Consider the following 21,874-nt stretch of genomic DNA (forward strand, 5'->3'; position numbering starts at 1 on the left):
GAAACCAGGCAGAGTCCGGGGTGCTGGTGAAGACAGGATCTAAAGATGGACCAGGAAATGAGACAGAGCATTGCATTCAGCAAAGCGAGAGCCTGTGGAGGGAGGGAAACACCCAAGACTGAATAATGATAGAGGGTCACTAGTAGTACTTCAAAGGAAGTTATGCTGTGCTATTCCCATTACACTCAACACTCTTTTCATGGCTTAAGTATGTACATGTCCCATACTGTGTGCCACGAGAAAGCTCACCCTCATGCAGCTTCCTCTGGTCAGAAGGTCAGGCTAAAGCCTGTTTAAAAAGAAAAAAGAATATGAGGATGCCATGAAGCTGACCTCCAAATCTCAGGAGTGAAATAAAGACAAATTAAAATCTAAGGAATATTGTCATTTGGAAAAATAATTAGGCAGATGTAAAGAACTTCAAAGCCTTCATATTCTTTAAAACAATTCAAGCTTTGGGAAAATAGCTTCAAATGTAAATACCAGTTTTATGTAGAGTTTTTTTTAGATCTTTAGAATCTATAAGATTGATGCACAGAGATGTGTTTGGCATCATTATTTATAATAGTGGAAATCTTGAAGCAAGATGTATCTAACAGCACATGGTTAAAGAAATTCTGGTGAAACTAAAGAATATGAGGTTGCCTTTAAAGATGATGGGTCTCAGGGGATACAGAAGTGCTGATGCATAGGAGCACATGTACCCCAAGGGTGAAAGAGAGTGGGGAAGAGTGAGGGACACAGGGAGACTACTGAATATTGAAACGAACCATAGACTGAAAGGGGAGGGGGAGGGAGGGAGGGAGTGATGGTCATGGTGGGGGGCACTTGTGGGGAGAAGCACTGGGTGTTATATGGAAACCAATCTGACAATAAACCATTATAAAAAAAATAAAGATGATGGGTCTAGTGAGAATTTAAGGAAAAGGTATTTGGTATAATAAGGAGTATAAAAAGCAATGCACATAACTGTACAGTGAAGTCAGCTATGTAAACCAATTTGCAAAGGAAACCATGTGAAATATTAAGAACTGATACTTATGGATTGAATTATGCATGATTTTTATCTCGTCCTCTGAATCTGCAGTCTCATGGGCAGCCACAGGCCACATGTGGCTGTATAAATTGAAATTAACTAAAATAAAACAAAAATGAAAAACTCCAAGCTTAAAAAGTCTCATGGAGCAGTGATTACTATATTAGACAGTACAACATGCAGCACCTCCATCATTATAGAAAGTTCTATCAGGCAGACACTGTTGCAGAGTTTTCTCTAATTGGTTTCTCTAATTTTCAATGAAGACCATGCACCATTTTTATAATCATAAAGAAAGGAAAAACAAAGTCAAGTTGAGATGACTTGATTGTAGAAAAGCCCAGGAGATTATATGATGAATGGCAAAAACAGAAGCAAGGTGACTTGTATTTTAAGGAAGCTGCTATTTTAATGAGAGAGATTCAATATAATCAATAATAGTGTTCTCAACTTGGTTACAGGAAAAATGGATTAACTGGGAGGGGGAGGGACCACATATGACTCAGAAAAAGGAGCTCAAAGAGGCAGGATTGGTCGGTGTGCCCCAGGATGGCTGTCATGACAGAGAGAAGAGCCCTATGATACGGGATGATGCCTCAGACAATAGCAGTTAACAGCTCCCATAAAAGGTTATCCACCAAACCCTCTTTCTTGTTTGGCTCCCACTGACAAGCAGACACTCCAGACTTTAGAGCCTGCTAGTGTCCACTGACATCTTCATTGCCTCTCCTACCTGGATGCACAGCTAACCAAGTATCCTGGATCCTTCTTGCATCTAGGTGGGAATGTTTGACTTATCTGGACAATGCGTGAGAACAGAGAGGACATATACGACCTTCAGTCCTCATCACAAAACCATCTGCATGACCTTCCATGCCCTTGCTTTCTCTGCTTCCTGTGTGTCTATCAGAGAAGGATTCGATAATGGTAGAACCACAGGATGAAATGAGCCCCAATCTGAGTCTCTGTCTAAAGAGCCATGGGAACTGCTGGGATGGAAATATCTACAGGGGATTTGGAGGAAGAAATTAATGTTTGTTGGGCTGCCCCAGTGAAATGCTGGGGGTGTTTGTGATATAGTAGTAGTGATACTACTTTGGTATGTAACACATTATTTCTAATTTGATCTTCTATACAGAATGTGTTAATGCAGCAGGTCTGGTTACTTAATCCTTGCTTGCCTCTAGGGGAGCCTAGAACGATGATGGATCCTCAGCCAATCCCCAAGAAAGCGCCCTTGGAATGTTCTCTGTGTTACTGATGAGTGATGTTGCTTAATGCTCCAAAAGCAATGCGGCATGGTGTACCAGCCTGTCGGGAGGGCTCAGCAAGCTTCATGATGTATACCTCATGTCTATACTGGAATTCTGAGTTTTGCTTTCACGGCTGTATATTGAGCAGGACTCTGTGAAAGCCTCCCAACTCCAGTGGACTGCCCTGGATAGAGATATGTCACATATGTCCCTATAGGTTCCTGCTAGAGAGAAAGCAAGTCTTGTGTGACCCATTGGGGACAGGAGTTAGAGTCTGCATCTGACTCTCTGGATTTCTCCTAAGGCATTTCACTTTTCTGCTGCTTTTACTCCATCTCCTTTGCTATAGTAAACCTTGGCCATGACTAAAACTTGCTACTGAGTCCTGTGAATACTCCTGGAAAGTCAGTGAACATGTGGGTAGTCATGGGGCTCCCCAAATACCTCCCACACATGGCAGGTACAGGCTCTAGTTATGGAATGAAGACGTCATGGGGATGAAAAGTACAGCATAAGAGAATATAGTCAATGGTATTATCATAGTGTTATATGTTCACTACATTGTGGTGAGCACAGCATAACATAGAGATTTGTCAAATCACTACTTTGTACATCCGAAACTATTGTAACTTTGTGAGTCAACTACACTTCAATTTAAAGAAAGAAACAAACAGAGGGTCCTGGGTGGCTAAGTCCAGTTAAGCATCTGATTCTTGATATTGGTTCAGGTCATGATCTCACAGTTCTTGAGATGGAGCCTGTGTTGGGCTCTGTTTTGACAGCATGGAGCCTTCTTAACATTCTCTCTTCCCCTCTCTCTCTCTCTGCCCCTCACCTCTGCATGCATGCACACAGCCTCTCTCTCTCTCTCTCTCTCTCTCTCTCTCTCTCTCTCTCTCTCTCTCAAAATAAATAAACAAATCTAAGGAAAAAAACAAACATACAAAAACCAAAACCAAAAACCCAAACCAAAATATTTCCCACATAAGATCTTCACCTAGGAAAACAGAACACAAATTGTCCAGAATAAGCATGCTTTCTATCTTGCACGTGTACATCTTACTACCATCTGTTGACATTCTAGCACATACATCAAACTCTTGTGAATTTGGTTGATGTGAGTCCTTTCACAAGTGCCTGACTGACAACAGTGTCACTTATAAAAATCTTAGAAAGATTGTCTAGAATCCTATGACCACTCATTGAATGATGTCCTTTCAGGGGCCAACTGGGATGGCATTTCTTCAGTGTCTCCTCCATGGATCACTTAACATGTAATAAGATGAAGCAAGTTCAAGGGTCATGAGTGAGATAAAGACAAAGGGTGTGCAGAGATCCCATTTGGTGGTGGGATCCAGAATGGAATCCTGAATGAAGTGGCAATAGAGACACCCCTGGAAGAAGGGACACCATTTCAAATGGGATGAATGACAGGGTGTGTCCATTTGAGGCAGAGTAGTCTGCAGCAGGGGAAATATAGGGCATCTTCAGGGACAGGGACTGTGAGGGGTGTTAGCTTGGCTCTATGCAATGTCAGAGGCAGCAGGTATCTTGGGAAGTATGTTTAGGGTGCACTGTTGGGGGCTACTGAAGAATTGCCCTTTCTGGTGGATTTATATCTGTTTACATTCCAGTTAGCCAAGGCTCAGTGGTCCTTATTCCTGGGCTTAGGGCCCAGGATTAAAATTTATCCTATTGAATAAGCATGCCGTTATCCAACATGCCAAGTGTCTCTCTGCCTCAGGGCCTTTGCGCTGACTGTTACTTTTATCTGGAATGCTCTGCCCTGCCCCAGTTTCCCCATGGCTGGTTCTCTCTAATTATTTAGATTTTATCTCTAAAAGTCAGGTTCCCCGCAAGGCAATGTGACCCCTCTCACCACGTCATTACCTAATTTCATTGACAAGAAAGAAGAGATCTCCACTTCTTAGAACTTATTCTGCTTCTTTCCATCCCCTTGTGCTTATCCTTACTCTCTGGTAGAATCTCTCAGTCAACAACTAACTTCACATGAACCAAAAACACATGAGAGTTTCTATGAATTTTGATTTCATTGCAACTGGCTGGACACACCTTCCCTAGTTGAAACAGCCATTTGTCAAACAACTTTGAAGATAATCCTCATCTGATAAAATGAGCCACAATATTTTCTGCAGGATATACAATTACTTAACAAACTTTGCAGCTAGACTAAGGTAATGCTCAGTAACACACAGAGAGAAGCACTCAGCCCTGGGTTTGGTGTAAACACTGACCGCATGCTACACTTTTCTTCCTGTGTCTAGGCAAAAATCTTGAATTGTAATTTCTCCCTCAGTCCTCAGACAGTGTCCAGGATAACAGTGCCATTAGCAGAGGGGGAACATTTTAAAAGATTAGGAAAGAGTATCAGCCCCTCTGGGTCACTTGCCTGCAAATCTACCTAAGGTCCTAATCAGCTCTGCCTTGAGAAACAACACGGAGGCCATCACCTTGGGTCTGACTGTCGCCAGATCCCTGGAAGAGAGGGCCTGTTATATTTTGTGTCCCTTCCTTCGTGAATAAAATTGTTTTGCCTGTAAAGCAAATATACCAGACGGGTTGGCAGATGATTGCCCAGGGGCCAAATCTGGCCCACCTCCTGTTTTTGCGTAGCACAAGAGTTAAGAATGATTCCTATGTTTTTCAGTGGTTTAAAAAAATGCAAAGAATCATAGATCTTATATCATGGCATATAAAAATTATATGGAATTCAAATTTCAGTTTCTACACATAAAGTTTTATTGACACAGCCACACCCATTCATTTACACGTTGTCTCTGGCTGCTTTCAGGCTACAGCAGCAGGGGTGGATAGCTGTGACAGAGACTGTCTGGTCCTCAAAGCCTGATGTGTCACCATCTGGCCCTTTATGGAAAAAGTTTGCCAGCTCTGTTCTTGAATCCTGAATGTGCCCGCAAGCCTGACTTTGGAAGGTCTTGGATAAGGAGTTTGTTTACACCTCCACATTAGTAATACTGCATTTCCTTTTCCCTGAAAACAGTGTCTGTGTCACTTACATAGGATCCATAATCCACAGCCAGGGTCTGCAGGGCCCATGGGAGACCAAGGCCAATGAGGATATCAAACACGTTGCTCCCAATGGAGTTGGACACAGCCATGTCTCCCATGCCTGCAAGGATAAGAGGTTACTTGAGTTAGAAAGGAGATCTCAGGGTAGAACAGGGAACCCCCAAGGGACTCTCCCAACCATTTGGTCTGAGAGCCAGAGACTGAGCTGGGAGGTCTGCTAGCTCATTTGCTAGGTGATTCCCTTCCCAGGACATCACCTGTATTTTCAGTAGTATATGTATTTGCACTAGAATGGAATGGAAGACAACAGAACATAAAAGAATGAGATACACCTTCTACTGAGCTGTTGACCTTGACTTCAAACATGATCATTGCTAAATGTGAATGATTCCAAACACCAAATATAATTCCAAAGATTCTGAAACACCCTTCTAGAAAGGAATAAACTTTATAATTCTGTTAAATCTCTCATGAGCTCACCAATGGATATATTTTAGTACCGTATCCCAACTTCTCTACACTGTTCTCAGTTCTTCTAAATAATTGAGCGCTACTAAGAAAAAATAATGTGGAGCCCCTGGGTGGCTCAGTTGGTTAAGCATCTGAGTCCTGATTTCTGCTCAGGTCATGATCTCATGGTTTAGTGAGTTTGAGCCTCATGTTGGGCTCTGTATGCTGACAGTATGGATCCTGCTTGTGATTTTCTTTCTCTCTCTGCCTCTCCCTCATTCATGCTCTCTCTGTCTCTCTAAATGAATGAATGAATGAATGAATGAATGTAACCAGCAAAATTTTGTGAGTACTTCTAGGGGATACTATGCTCAGTGTTAGAGCTGTACATTGTGTTTGTTGAAAACAAATTAGGCATATAAATTAGAGTGGGTGCCAGGGAAAGGCGTGGCATTCGGAAGGAGCATCTACTTGTGAGCTTCGTTTCGAAGGAGGGGAGGGTCTGCCATACACTGTCCTATGGCAACCACCACTGTCGAGGGTGCAGCAGCTGGGCAGACCTTAGGTTACAGGGTCTGTCTTCTCTAAGCCTCAGTTTTCCTAATCCATAAAATGGGGGTGTGATCTTCCCTACCCCATGGAGTTGTTTAAATTAAGTAAGATAACATACCGAAACTGCTTTGCTCAGTGTGTGGCACTCAGCAAAGGTTAGCTATCATTACATTTATTACTATTTTCAATAATAGAAGGACAGCAATACAACCTTCAGAGGGGGTTCTGGGTGCTACCTAGAAAACCTCTCTGCCTCTCTTAAGGGTAGATCTTTCAGCTTATTTCCTTGTTATTTTGATGCCAGTTAGCTTTTTATGAAGTTTATTTTATTTTTATGAGAGAGAGAGAGAGAGAGAGAGAAAGAGAGAGAGAGAGAAGAGAGAGAGAGAGAGAGAGAGAGAGAAAGAGATGAGCAGAGGAGGAGCAGAGAGAGAGGACACAGAATCTGAAGCAGGTTCTGGGCTCTGAGCTGTCAGCACAGAGCCAGACACAGAGCTCGAACTCACAAAACATGATATCATGACCTGAGCCAAAGTTGGACACTTCACCGACTGAGCCACCCTGGCACCTTGCCAGTTAGCTTTTTGACCAACACAGCACTGAAATCACCTATCACTCGTAACTGCCATGTGGGTCCCCCAAAGCTCTCCCTGCCCACAGGGAGACCTTCCTTCCTCCCCCATTCCTGCCCCCATCTAACTGGAGGCCTCACCTTGTCTGGCCACAATGAGGCTGGCCATGCAGTCGGGGACACTGGTTCCAGCTGCCAGGAAGGTAATCCCCATGATGACATCAGGAATCCCCAGCGTGTAGCCAATGATTGTGACCTGGACGAAGCAGGAAGAGGTGGTGAGCAGGGGGCCCTGCCAGCCCAACCCGCTTGTGGATCCTCATGTGTTCATGGGTTTTAACTTAATAAAGTCTCACAGAAAAGGTTGCAGTCTGGCTAGTCTGCCCAGGGAGCAATGTCCGCTCTCTGTATCGATGCAGAGGACAAAGAACATTGCATGGAGCAGACCCGGACTGCAGGTCAGGGGACCAGGTGCAATGATGGAGCCCAAGTTCTTCAACCAAAGACTGGCATCTGACACATGTTCCTTTCGGGGCAGGGAGAGGGCAGCATCTTGAGACAGGAGAAACAGAGTTTCTGGGAAAAGGTGATAATGGGACAGAATATTTGAACTTAGGATGGTCTTGGGAAAGAAATCCAGAGTGGATGACAGCCATCCAGTGCTGGGAATTTGAGTATCTGAGCTCTGAGCTGCAAAACTTGAATTTGCAAGAACTTGGGAAAGTCATCCACACTGTACTCGCTTATGTTGACTTAGTACTCAGGCACTGTGCTAAGTGATGTTCATGGGTTTTAACTTAATAAAGTCTCACAACGACCCTACAGGGTAGGTGCTAGATTACCTCCACTCTTTAGATAGGAGCGGGGGCACTGCTCCAGGCACTTGCACTGGTCAGTGGCAGAGGGGGCGCGTTCCCTGGGCATAGGTTCCTCTGCACAGGCAGCGTCATCATTTACATAGAAAGGGTTAAGCCAGAAAGCAGAAACAGGTGCTACCCAGGTAGTGCTTGCATTATGCAAATGAGCCCATTCTTTGCCTCTGATTTCCAGAGAGGGGAGGAGAATAAGAGAGGCTGGCAGTTGGAGAGGCTAGCTGTTGAGGGGCGAGTGGTAAAATGGAGGTAACTGGAAAAAGAAAGCAATTCCCTGTATGTTGGCCTAAGGAGAGGTCAACCTGCAGAAGCAGAGATGATTAGGTCATTTTAGGATGCCACCTGAGCGCCTTCGCTTTCTAGAAAATTAAGAAAAATGCAAATCATGTGTTGTAAGTAGCACACTCTCTTTTCAGCTATCCGCCCCCCTCCGCCCGAGTGTTAGGAGATACCTATCCCTTACCCAAGGGATACAGAAATGCTGATGCATAGGGGTACAGGCATAGCGGCACTTTCAACAATAGCCAAATCATAGAAAGAGCCTAAATGTCTATCAACTGATGACTGGATCAAGAAGATGTGGTTTATATATACAGTGGAGTACTACATGGCAATGAGAAAGAATGAAATCTGGCCATTCATAGCAACGTGGATGGAACTCGAGGGTGTCATGCTAAGCGAAATAAGTCAGGCAGAGAAGGACAGATACCATATGTTTTCACTCGTAATTGTAACAGGAGAAATTTGGCAGAGGACCAGGGGGAAGGGGATGGGGTAAAAATAGTTGGGGAGAGGGAGGGAGGCAAACATGAGATACTCTTGAATACTGAGAACAAACTGAGGGCTGACGGGGGAGGGGGAGAAGGGAAGGGAGGTGATGGTCATGGAGGAGGGCACTTGTTGGAATGAGCACTGGGTGTTACATGACAACCAACTTGACAATGAACTATAAAAGAAAAAAAAAAAGAGACATCTATCCCTGAGTTGGCTCCAAAGGTCACAGTTGCTCCTTCCCCATCTAAAGGTTTGGGGTTTGTTAAACCCACTGGGGTACCTGGCTTCCCCCACTCAAACCAGAAAATGCACCTCATTTCCATTCAGTGCAGAACTGATTTGGGGACGGCCTCAGGGCCCTCTGCCTCCCACTCTCCAGGGAGAAAAGTGAGATGCACTTGTTCCTAGGAGCCTGTTGTGAAATGCAGCTTGCCAAACTGTTTCTCCCTTCTTATCCCTCAGCTGGGTCCCTGCAGGAATCGGTTTGGCTCAGTGGCATGTGGCCTGGAACAGAGCTGGGGTTCCTGCTCTTGTGAGTGTTACTATGTTTGCAGTTTTGTCTGGAGTTTGGGAAACCAATTCTCCAGGTGGTTGGGACTAAGTCTTGCATTTCTCCTTGTGTTCTCCCTAATGTTGGCCATTTCCCAGGACTTCCTAGAACCTCCACCAAGGTGGAAGGAGGAAAACAGGAGGGGAAGCTCCAGGTAGGCTTGCAGGTGGGTGGACCTGGGAAAACCAGCCTGCACCTGGAAGTTAGGAACACCAAAACTATTCCCTAAATCTGGAACAGAGACAGCACCCAAAGAATATGTTAAAAATGTCAATGAATCCTGGATGGGGGAGAAACCCTATAAGACTTGGGTTGAAAACAATGATCTGCAGGGACGCCCAGGTGGCTCAGTCAGTTAAGCAACTGACTTCAGCTCAGGTCATGATATCGCAGTTCCTGAGCCCGAGCCCCACCGTGGGCTGTGCCCACAGCTCAGAGCCTGAAGCCTGTTTTGGGCCTGCTTTAGGCCTGGTTCGGATTCTGTGTCTCCATCTCCCTGCCCCTTGCCTGCTTACCCTCTGTCTCTCTCTCTTTTTCAAAAGTAAATAAACATTAAAAAAATTATCTGTTGATGTTGAAGGCAAGGGATAATTTGTGAGTTAACTGTGTCAGGTTTACAAATTTGCTATGATTTCTGAAATAATCTCTTTAGAACCTTTTTTTAGTTCTTGGGTTTAATTCTCCAGAATTTATATTACATTTCTATCCAATTCTTGAACCAGATTAACTTAGATTTGAACAGTTTTGTCACAGCTTCTCATTTCTGCCTAATCCCACTCTGACCGGACTAGGTTTGCTCCCCAGTTAGAAAGCAGAGTTGTAAATGGGCAATGCGCTCTGGATGGTTGTGTTTCCTTAAAATGGCTTTAGGGCAGAAGCTCTTTTGAGCCACAACCAATGTCAGTCCTTGAATCAGTGTTTTAGCTTCAGGAGGGACCCTTGAGTGGTCACCGGGCCTCATGACCTTATTTACTGGTTGACAAAACTGAGACTTAGGGGAAGTGACTGTGACCGATGGGATTATTACTCCCTATTTCTTCATGCCTGTCCTTCATGCTCTTTGCCTTGTGGCTCTGCTTTTCTTCCTGCTAGCATAGGCGGAATATATTTTCCCCACTCTTATTGATATTGGGCACAAGTCACCAGCCAAGGTCCTAGGAGGCACCTCAGCAGTCCTCTAGTGTTCTGATCATCCATCATGAGAAGGACATTCCCTGGATGGCGACCGGTCCAAGGAAAATGAGCAAACATACGGCATAGACATTAACCCCACCCACAGCCTGAACCAAACATAACCATGTCGTAGCTGAAAGCAGAGCAGCTCAGTCATTGCTCCCATGATGACTCAAACTACAGTCAACCTGCATATATGTGAGCAAAAGGATAAGTTTTTGTGATTCTAAAACACTGAGTTTAGGGGTGATTTGTTAGGCAGCCTATTGAGGTAATAGCTGACTGATACAGTTACTGGGCTGAAACTCCACTCCGTATTCCCCTCTGATTGAGCGTATTCTTTCGTCTAAAGAACCTAGCAATGCTGCAGAGTCCTTGGTCCACTCACCATCCACACCATCATGTAGGAGAAGGCTGCAATCCATAATGTGGAGGAAGCAAATGTCACCATGAACCATTTTTCCCAGCGTGGCTTGTTGCAGTTGGGTACAGTGAAGTATAAGACAAAACTCAGTGGCCAGGTGAATGCCCACTTCACTGTTTCCAGTTTTCCAGCTAGAAAGATAAAAAAGGCAAAAAGCAAATTAGTTAGCTTCCTCTCTCTGTTCTACCAGCCTTCCACGCTGCTTGCCCCAGACATTTACGGCCTAATTGATGGCTTGGAAAATAAACCATATTATGTGGTTCTTTTCATAAAAGACACAAATGGCATTCTACCAACAGTGAAACCTGGTGTACAAAACCCAGTAGAATAAGAAAAAGTTATCCACTGCTCATCTGCTAGTTAGGCACCCAAATGACAGGCCACTTCTGGGCTGGGAGGATGGCTTGGCAAACGGAGCCAGGCGGGAAAGGATGAGGAAGATTCTCAGACACAAAGGGAAGGGAGAGGGGAAGTGGGGTGGGTGAAGGTGGGGGAGGGGAACTAGGAAGACCACCTGTCTGCCTGGGGTCTGTTTTCCCCATGGTTACATAAAATCTTGCGATTATAAGGTGTCAGTGGTCACAGCGCCATCTAGTGGAATTGCTCAACATTGTCTGTCAACTCACTGAAATCTTGAAAGATGATTTGAAAGCTCTCAAAGTTGTCAAAACACTGCTTGGCTGTTTGTACCTCAAGCTGATATGAATTTTCAAATTAGTCATTGATCTCTATCTCTCTAAATACCTGCTTCCAGGAACCAGGTGGTGGATTGGCTAGTGATGACCTGATCCTATCATCTCTGTGTTGTCTGAGCACTGTGTTTCAGAGACACCCATAGATGCTTATTTTGGTGACTCTATTGCCATGAGTTCCTTGTCGTCTCAGATTTGACAAACATATGAGTTCTCATTTGGCCTTTATTACAATCCTGCTTATGTGCTAACACCTCTTGTAAGAAATGCATTGTATACACTCCCTGTTCCAGTGGAGATAGAAGAACATCTCCACCTTCCAGAAAGTTCTCTGAGCCTCTTTCCAGTCAATCCTCCACCCTCTGCCACCATAGATTAGTTTTCGTATTGTCCACCTTCAAATAAAGAAAATCATATGGTGTGTGATTTTAGTCCACATGGTTTTTGAGATTCATTCGTGTGTCAGGAACTAATTCTGCTTAGATTGCTGTGTAGTCTTCCATCCTATGGATACACAACTTACTATCCATTCTCCTGTGGATGGGAATTTGGGGTTGTTGCCAGTTTTACATTACAACTATACAGTTTCCAATTTTATATTACAACTAAAGTGGCCATGACCATTCTTGTCTTCTTTTTTCTATGGGCATGTTTTTACCTCTCTTTGGCGAAGACCCAGGAATAGAATTGCTGAGTCACAGGGTGGGTGTTTTTTCTAACTTTGTAAGAAACTGTAGGGCAGTCTTCCAAAACTGATCATCCCATTTTATATTCCCACCAGAGTTAAGGAGGTACTTTTAAAATGACACTTTGAACAATGATTAATAAGATGCTAATTGAAATTTATTTTGTAACTTTATAGTGGTATCCAGCACTTTTCCAGTTAGTTGCTACGGGATGGGGACAAATGGCATGGGTGCTAGGGACTGTTTGGCTGGATTTCAAAGCAAGAAAGCTGTCAGAGGATTTTTGTGAGCATTTTTACAAATGCTGTAGAATCCAGAACATAGTCAGACCCTTGGATCCCAAGGAGTTTTGTGTGCTGCTAAATCCTATAATGTGGTGATGTCACTTATGCATCTGGGGCTCTGGGGACCCCCTCACTGGCCTTCCAGTCTTCCTGAGGCCCCCACACAGAGAAGACTCGGTCCAGTTTGAAATATACACACCCCATCAAAGTTACAAAGAAATACATCAATGGGAAGAGAAGTGACTGCCCTCTAGCTCTTTGTCATTCTTCAGAAATTCTTCAGAAAATTAAACAAACAAAAAAAGAAACTGGAACTTTATGACTGCAGGAGCTTAGAAAATGATATTAAGTAAAGCTGCAAGCAGTACATGTTAGCACCAATGAATTTTGAATGTTCTCGTCTCAGCTGCTTTAGAAAATTCTGTTTTGACCTTGGGGAGGCCTTATAACTAGAAAACTGTTTTCTGTTTCATGATATACATGCTTTCTGTGAGTTATGGCTCCACTGTAACAGCAATAAATGTACAGTAGAAATTCAATCAGTATGGAGCGCCTCGGTGGCTCAGTTGGTTAAACATCTGACTTCAGCTCAGGTCATGATCTCACAGCTCGTGAGTTCGATCCCTGGATGGGGCTCCGTGCTGACAGCTCAGAGCCTGGAGCCTGCTTCAGATTTCGTGTGTCCCTCTCCCTCTGCCCCTCCCCTGCTCATGCTCTGTCTCTCAAAAATGAATAAACATTTTAAAAAAAGGAAAGATCAATCAGCATAATCTGGAATGTAATGTAACAAATGCAACCCCTTGAGTAAACCAAGGGATACAGAAATGTGCTTTTTAAGTGATTTTGAGGAGCAAGAGCAGTCAGATAAGGATCATTCTTTTCTTTTGGTGTATTCTTTTCAGCCTTTTTTTTCCTGTGAAAGTGTGTTTATCTACATCCACATGTAAACATTTCTATTTCTATTAGTGAATGATAAGGCTTTCTTCATGCAAGGGATACGAATATATATGCAACTTATGCTCTGCATAAGTGTATAAATATATAAGTATATATAATTTAACCTCTATGTGCATTATATGCACATATAAACACAGTGATGTTAATGCATGTGCATATTTTAGTTAGCTTAAATTTCCCTTTCTAAATGAAGAGGAAAAAATGTTTTCCTTTCCTCTTGAGTCAACATTATTTCTGGATATTTCCCTATCTTTTCTTCCATTGCAATGTGGTCCAAACAGAACCCTCTGGGGATAAGTTTATTCCTTCATTTAACAAATATTTACTGAATGCCCCTCTCTCAGTGTGTGCCAGGTGCTGCTTCGGGTTTTGAGGATACACCCATGAAGGAAGAAGACAAAACTCTCTGTGCATGAACCTGATGTACCAGTGATTATGTGATTTCTCAGAAGTCAGCCAGCAACGGAGAGATGAAGCCAGGGGACATGAAGCGGGGACTCTGAGCATTACAGCATCTCTTTGAGTGTGACTTGGCTCTAAAAAGCAAAGGACCTGTTCTTAAGTTATATTCCTTATTGAGCTCTTCAAAAAGCTTAATTCTATTGAGAAGAAAAGCCATTACTCATTATTATAGGCCTAGATTAAATACATCAATTTGTTCCAACTATATAGGCAAGAAATACGTACACTGTTTTAGAATGGAAAATCTAGAAAATTTTAAACAAGAATTCCACTGAGGATAAACAGACTCACATTTCAGTGTACTTTTATTCAGCCTTTCTTCTGTGGAAGTACGTTTGCCTATGTACACATGTAAACATTTCTATATCTGCCAACCAAGGCTTTCTTCATGCAAGAGATAAGAAGAATATATGTGCAATTTAGATGTATATATATGCACATACACATATATTGTGCATAGGTGCATATAAAACATATATATGATATGAACTTACCTATACACATATATGCACATACAAAAACAGGTATGTTAATATCTGTGCATATATCATATAAGCATACAGCACAGTATACAAATGTATATAGTATATGAATAAACACATTAGATGTATACATTATATCAACATGTGCACACTGCACATATATGCACATACTTGTATTTGTGTATGCATATGCATGTGCACGTGTATGCATACACAATATATGTATACACACGTACATACATCATACATGTGCCTATATTCATATACTTCCATATAATTTCTTAATTACTAATTATGCTCATTATAGTCAAGTTCTGGAGAGAAGAAAGCCCTACAGCTGTGACAGGAACACAGCTCCTGCCCCTGCAAGATTACTGTGAGATGGAAAAATGTCCTCATTGTGTGGCCAGATCTTTTTCAGGCCAAAGGAACTTAGTGCAGAGGAACTGGATGTGGGGGTCCCCAGACTGAGTCTTCCCAGCTCCTGAAGTGGCCTCTGTTGGCCTGCTCACTGCTTGAGGGGGTCTCCCTGACCAAGGGAAGGCCTGCTGGCCACTCAGCTCCCTAGCCTCAGATGGAAGTTCCTGAGTCCGGGAATGGAATTTGGCCTCAGTTGGTGGAAGGGGACAGAGGATCAAAACTGGACAAACCCCCACTCTCCATTTCACAAGCAGACCCTGCCTCTGAATGAGGCTCCCTAAGGCTCAGGGCAACTGTAAAGGTCACTGGTGTGACGCCACAGTGCTACCCTCTCACTGCCTCATGTGTGGCCCATAGACAAGCAGCACCAGTGTCACCTGGGGCTTGTTACAAATGCAGAATCTCGGGCCTCCCACCAGAGCCTGCGTTTTATCAAGGGTGCCCAAGGTGAAGACCTCGGGATTCCACTTCCTGTCTCGGCAGCTGGCAGCTGGGTAGGGGGTGGGGGTGGGCAGGAACAAAGCAGAGACTCTGAGGACCAGCAGGACCACGCAGAGCATACTTTCTCCTCTCGTGCCTACACTTCCAGGGAATGCGGGGGCCTGAGGTGGGCTTCCTGAGCCCACGCCTACAGCCACATCTCTTAGCATACAAGGAGACAAGATCATGTACGTGGAAGCCCCAGGCCTCCTCATCTGCAACTAATCCCAGAGACAAGGAGGGAAGGTAAGGGACGGTTATAAGGCACCTTGAAACCAGAATGTTAGGCCTGGCATTTATCCCATTCAGGTTAGAAAAACAAAACAAGTGATCTGAAGGGGGCCCCTTTGTCCCACTAAGTAATTCACAGTCCTTCTGGAAATTTAAACATCCTGGAGAAGTTGCACGTATTAATTAAGCCTCACAGGCTTGACCAGGGAGCTCTTTCCTGAAGCAGCCAGAACTTTCTGGAAGCCCTAGCAAATAGGTAGAATTCTTTTGGCTTGGTCCACTCATTTCAGTAATGGGTGGGGCAGGAGGACAAGGTTTCTGGAATAGCCAAGTCATTGTTAGGTAGCAGCTGGGAGAGGACAATTGCCTTGGTGGCTGGGGTCCTGAAAACTATACATGCCTTGCCTTTCCCCTTCAAGGTACCAGAGAGATTCCTTCTGCCAGTCTCACTGTATAAGATTTAGTTGGGACTGGGATGCTTTTTGTCTAGGTCTGTATCTCCAGTGGTGTCTTAGGTAATGGGAAAAGAGAGACCTGAAGGGGTGTGAGGGGTAGGAAGTGAGAAGAACAAAAGCCAACTTGGTCGGCCTTGGCACGACTGTTCCCTAGGCCAAATGTAATGCTATGGGTGAAGGTGGGCGAAGAACTTCTCCTGAGCATCAAGCTGTCTTCTCAACATGGCTTCTGTGCATGTCTTCCTTAGCACCCAAAAGTCCCACAGAGCAGCTAAGAGAAGATCTTTCTCGATGAAATGCAAACAAATTATACATTTGGTCAAAGAACCCACATTTCAGCCAATGATCATGTGTCTCCATCTTATTCATCTCTGGACCCTCTAAAGCAGAGTCTTGCCCATGGTATAAGTTAATATAAATATTTCCATATTCATGTATAGAGATAGTTCTTTGGATGGTAAAAAGATCATCAAAGTCAAGGACATATACTCAGTGCCCTAAAATAGCTCCCAATCCCAGCCCAGACATAGGTCCTCTTACAGGGGAGGTCGAATGGTGTGTATGGTCCTTCATCATCATCTTCATCCTCCTCTTCCTCTTCGTCATTCTCGTTGTTGTCATTGTCCTCATTCTCATTCTCTGTCTCGGTACCAGCCTCAGCAACAACATCATCCCTCCGAGTCCCATTCACGCCTCTGTCTGGGCCACTGCTGGGTCCTGTCCCGTTCTCCACAGTGTGCTTAATTGGGATTTTGATGGCCACCTCAGATTCTCCATTGGCATAGGCCCTACTGTTTATGAGTCTCTGCCTCTGGAAAGAGAAAGTCACATTCTTACCACAGTCAGAGGGACTGTAGATCCTTACAACTAGGATAACAGCTATTAGAACTTTTTCAGGCTGTGACAGGGAGATTCTTCCAGAAGACTCTTCAGTGAAGTCTTAAGGGATTCCTCAAAGTAATAAGCAACTCAGACAACCTCCTTCTGGGAGGAAGGGTTCACCTGTATGACTCACAGGAGTTTGAAAATCCCTTTAGAGGAAACATTTTATCTCTTCAACATGCCTTTCTTTTCTATCAGCATTCTTGATTTCCTGGGAACTGCACTATTATCTTTCTTCTCTGGACTGTAGGAATCACTTGGTACATAACAAGAAAGCCACACAAATGTGTCTGGACTAGCATATCATAAAGGCTGCCACTCCAGAAAAAGGGATACACAGGAAAATTCAGGTCAGAGATGACATTACTTTAAAGTAAGGCAACTTGATTGTGCTTTTGCACAAGTTCACATCAGAGGGTTCTCCCCATATGTAAGATGAAAATAAAAAGGTAGGTAGAGAGGATAGGAGAGTTTTTCTATATAACTGGGAGCCTGATCATGTCTTTCAACATGTGGGAGGAAGAGCAAGAAATAGGATGTACAGCTAGCTCTATCAGCAAAGATGTTGGGAAATAGCTGAGGAATACTATTGTGTTCAATGTTGAGTTTGGTATTTCTGTTTTCAGACCAAGGAACTTTCTCCCCTTCCCAAAGTCTCCCACCCCTCTCCAATGGCAAACAGTGTTTCCCAGATACCTCATTGATCAACATGCGACTGGCCATGGAAAGTCGGGTCTTGGGGGGAAAGTGGCTGGTGATCATGATTCGAAGTCCAGCCTCAGAGAAAGAAAGCTGGTGAGGGTAGGCTGACAGTAGCTCATCTACCATGATCACGGACGCTTTGCGGTGGAAATTGGCTGGGGAAATTAAAAACACCAAGTAAAGATAACGAGGCCGGGAGCAGGAAAGAGATATTTATGTAGTCTTCTTTCCCTTCCTTTTCTCCCTTCCTCCCTCCTTCTTGCCCCCACTCCCTCCTATCTATTCATTTATCCATCCATCCTCTCATCTACCCCTCTATCCTTCCTTCCATGTACCTAATCATCCATTCATCCATCCATCCATCCATCTACCCTCCCACCCACCCATCCTCCCATCTACCCTTCCTTCCTTCCTTCCTTCCTTCCTTCCTTCCTTCCTTCCTTCCTTCCTTCCTTCCTTCCTTCCTTTCTTCCTTCCTTCCTTCCCATCCCATCATCCATCTATCTGGCCATCCATCCAAAGAAGGCTGTAGTGGGCAAAATTTAGAGAAGAGTCAAACTCTTCATTCCATGAAGCTCACTGATATATCTTGTTTGAAATGACTTGAAACAATTTAAGTATCATTCACAGTAAGAATGAGTGGTAACCTAAGAGAATTCCTTTGTGTCTTCAAAGGACTTTTTCCCCACCACTCAGACCTAGGGCACAGGAAAGATTCCAATAATATTTAGAAGCTCTTTATGCCTGTCAAATACCAACAATGTTCAATGCTCTGAGCTGTTAAAAGCTGCAGAACTGCCTTTAATGCCCAGGGGAGGCCTTAGTGGAGAAACACACACACTGCCATAGCCCAGTCTGTGAGCAGGGCTGACAAACAGGGGCAGGTGGCTGAGCTGGACACATTACAGAGGGCCAAGGTCCAGTGGGACCCAAAAAGTTTCACCAAAGCCCAAGTTCCTTCTCTATGAACATGCGATATGAGCACACCACTCACAGGTACTTGGCCACACACTCTCCTGGTCCTCACTCTTGTTTTCCAAGTCATTAAACCATGAAATAATCTCTGGAAACACTGACTAATATGAGGTAGCTCTTTTTGGTTCCCTAAGAGTATTCCTTTTATGGTTAAAAACTATCCAGAAGAGATTAAATCCTTATGTGGGATGGCACTGAATACTCTTAAGTCTTTTGTTAAACATAAATAGAAAAGTATCACATAGTCAATTTTCAAATTCAAATAATTACCCACATATTTCAAACTCAGACATATATTTGAAAATAACATAGATTTTCTAATTTCTTTTTTGTTTTTCCTAAAAGCAACCATATGGGACCAAGAAGAAATAAATCCACACAGTTTTTGGACAAAGTTAAAAGAAATTAAGTGAAAAACAAAACACATTCTAAGGCAAAAGTAAATGATGGTTTTCTTTGTTCCTCTAAGAAAGAATATTATTAGGAAGCACTATCTTAGTTCTTTTAGTAGATCAACTGCTTAATGAGAACCTATTGAATATAAGGATTACTTTGAAAAAAGGGGGGGGGGTAATTTACCATGACATTTTGCAGCTTGTAAACTGAGATAATGTAGCCTGAAAGTGAATTTGGATATAATAATATACTAACAAGAATGATCAGAAATGGGGTATTTTACATACATTATCTCCTTTACTCATTAAAAAGTCATTCCCATTTTACAGAAGAGAAAATAATGACCCACTTGCTTCATGGTCACCCAGCCAAAATGTGACAGTCAGTACCTCAAGCCACACTCCCCTCCCAGTCTTCTCTCCCTTACAGCCCTGTCCCAATCCTCCCTCCCCCTTGTCACTCCCAGCATGTTCAATGCTTTGAGCTGTTAAAGAAGAGTTTGACTCTTCTCTAAATTTTGCCCACTCCCAGTTCTTGTTTTGCTCAAGAACTTCACAGAGCTTTCTCAGGCAGCTCATCACCAGGTAGGACTGACTGACTGCCTCGGAATGTAGGCAAAGGAGGCAGAGGGGAGCAGAGCCTTCTCTCCTTCGGTCTGCTCTGGGACAGGCAGCATCCCACCCACCAGCCATGATGCTTCAGACAGACTCCCAGCACTCCCTCCTTGGACCCAGGCTCCACTCGGTTACCTTTCTTGAGTAGCACCACAGTTGCGTCACAATTGCTGCTGTCATCGATTTCCGCATTGTTGGCTAAGCCGTTTACCATGTTTCCAGTACCTTTCGTTCTCCTTTCGAAGCACTGATGGATGCAAGCATTATATCTGAACAAAGGAATGAGCAGAAGAAGTCTGTCAACTTTTGCTGTTTCCCCGTTTCCCAGCCCCCATCCAGTGTTCTGTACAGCTCCCAGTCTAGGTGTGTGTTATTATTATTTTGTCCTCCCATTTTCCTTGCAGTAAATGCTACCTGTCCTATTTTCCAATTTAAGGATCTATGGTAAGTGAAAATAAAACCAACATTACATAAATCAATAGAGACACACTGCTTTCTTTGCAACCTCTTCAAGGTCAATGGAGGCACCCCAGGATTGAGGTCCCCTGCCTGCAGTCTGTGCATGGAAGGGCCGCCATGAGGCTCAGTGGGGTGAGTAAGGTCTACCTTCTCTTGTCCATGTCTTTAGGACCCTTTGCTGTCAGGGACCCACTTGGTGGAAGAAGAAGCAGGTGTCACATCCACACTGCTGCCAAGTGTGTCATGGTCTGCATGTTACAGGCTGGCTGGCACTCTAGGTCTCTGTGTTTGGTTTTCTAAAATCACAGGTTGGGATCCTGTGAATCTCCCTTATGCGGGGCTATTGGCATGCCTGGGTGGCTCAGTCAGTTAAGCGTCTGACTTAGGTTCAGGTCATGATCTCATGGTTAGTGAGTTCAAGCCCCTTGTTGGGCTCTGTGTTGACAGCTCAGAGCCTGGAGCCTGCTTCAGATTCTGTGTCTCCCCCTCTCTCTGCCCCTTTCCTGCTCACTCTCTGTCTCTCTCTCTCAAAAAAAATTTTTAAAAATTTAAAAAAAGTTAGAGCAACCAATTATAATGAGTGGGATTTATTTGGATTCTAATTTTCAAAGAGCTTATGAGATTAAAAGAAACCTGTAAAAAATGACATTCCTGAAATCATTAAAAGTTTGAACACTGATTTGGTATTTAATTACACTAAAGAAGAGGCATTAATTTTGGGTGTGATAATGATGCAGTGGTTATGTGAAAGGTGAGGCCTTTGAGAGACGTACACTGAGATTTTTATAGATGAACTGGTACGCTGTCTGGTGTGTCAAATCATGGGGAGGGAAGGAAATGGATGGGGTGTGAGCTGTGAGCTGCTGGCCATCAGGGCTGGTGATAAGCATGGGGAAGGGCTTGTCATATTCTTCTGTTGGCTTTTGTGAATATTCAAATTCTTCTTTAAAATTTTTTAATTTTTAATGTTAATTTATTTTGAGAGAGAAAGAGAGAGGCGGGCGGGGCAGAGAGAGACGGAACTCAGAATCTGAAGGAGGCTCGGGCTCTGAGCTGTCAGCACAGAGCTTAATACGGGGCTCAAACCCACGATCTGTGAGATCATGACCAAAGCTGAAGTTGGATGCTTAACTGACTGAGCCAGCCAGGGGCCCCTAAATATTCAAATTATTCTTAATGAAAAGGTCTCCCCACTTTGTAAACTCAAGAAGAATGTCTTGCCCTACTGATAGAGCTATGGGGGACAGGGAGTGTTTCTGTCATCAGAATCCATTTTCCCCATAGAAATAGCCACTTGCAGTGCAACTGTGTGTTACACATTTATTTGGAGTTGGGCAACAAGGTAATAACACTATGTATAGTATTGTTATGAGAGCCTTCTTGAAACCAGATATTGGTTGATAACTATGCTGTCACATTTCATCCTTACAAACAACCTTTGTGGTAGGAAGCATTATGAATCCTGTTTTGGAAGACAGGAAACAGATTCAAGGTGCCTGAATGACTTGGCCAAGGTCTTACTGCTGGCAAACGGTGGCTGGGAGCTGTGACCAGGCAGAGCTGAATGTGACACCCTTGATCTAAACGACCAAACTACACTGCCTCACTTGGGGGCCAAATCCCAAAGACAGAACCCAGATATGTACAGAAATCAATCCTCACTAAGGCCAAGTATGCCTAATGCTCCCTTAAGATTTCTATCTACTTGGCCTAAACTAAAATTGCTTTTTGACCTTCACACAGAATGTTCAAAGTCATCCCCCTGGGAGGCAGCTGACAACTCTAATATATGCTGTTTTTAACTGATGCTACTCAGTTTTATATTTTTAATTGAATGTTTTAAATTTTGTGCCTGCACCCTGAAGCTATTTTATCATGGAGTGTGCAATTTTATAAATCAGATTTTGTAAAACCCAATGATTAAAGCCTCTGATTGCGGATGGGGATGGCTAAAGAGCAGAGATTTCAATTTAGAACTTGGGACCAGAATG

General features: G+C 43.6%; 1 protein-coding gene and 1 long non-coding RNA gene across 2 annotated transcripts in view; one reads left to right on the forward strand and one right to left on the reverse strand.

Annotated features, from left to right (window-relative positions):
- The window catches only part of SLC24A3 (solute carrier family 24 member 3), a 491,111-nt gene that overhangs the window by 22,275 nt on the left and 446,962 nt on the right, over nucleotides 1–21,874 (reverse strand). Inside the window, exons 10-15 of the mRNA XM_029917030.1 lie at nucleotides 19,560–19,693; nucleotides 17,434–17,594; nucleotides 16,396–16,666; nucleotides 10,671–10,837; nucleotides 7,055–7,169; nucleotides 5,328–5,440 (exon numbers count right to left, since the gene is read on the reverse strand). Coding sequence (XP_029772890.1) covers nucleotides 5,328–5,440; nucleotides 7,055–7,169; nucleotides 10,671–10,837; nucleotides 16,396–16,666; nucleotides 17,434–17,594; nucleotides 19,560–19,693 — 961 coding nt within the window. The remainder of the gene's footprint in view (nucleotides 1–5,327; nucleotides 5,441–7,054; nucleotides 7,170–10,670; nucleotides 10,838–16,395; nucleotides 16,667–17,433; nucleotides 17,595–19,559; nucleotides 19,694–21,874) is intronic.
- Nucleotides 15,090–21,702, forward strand: LOC115273775. Its single transcript, XR_003900940.1, has 4 exons — nucleotides 15,090–15,136; nucleotides 15,279–15,415; nucleotides 19,939–20,015; nucleotides 21,627–21,702. It is a non-coding gene; the product is annotated as an uncharacterized LOC115273775 (long non-coding RNA).

This window comes from Suricata suricatta, chromosome 12 (assembly GCF_006229205.1).
Source record: "Suricata suricatta isolate VVHF042 chromosome 12, meerkat_22Aug2017_6uvM2_HiC, whole genome shotgun sequence".
NCBI lineage: Eukaryota > Metazoa > Chordata > Mammalia > Carnivora > Herpestidae > Suricata > Suricata suricatta.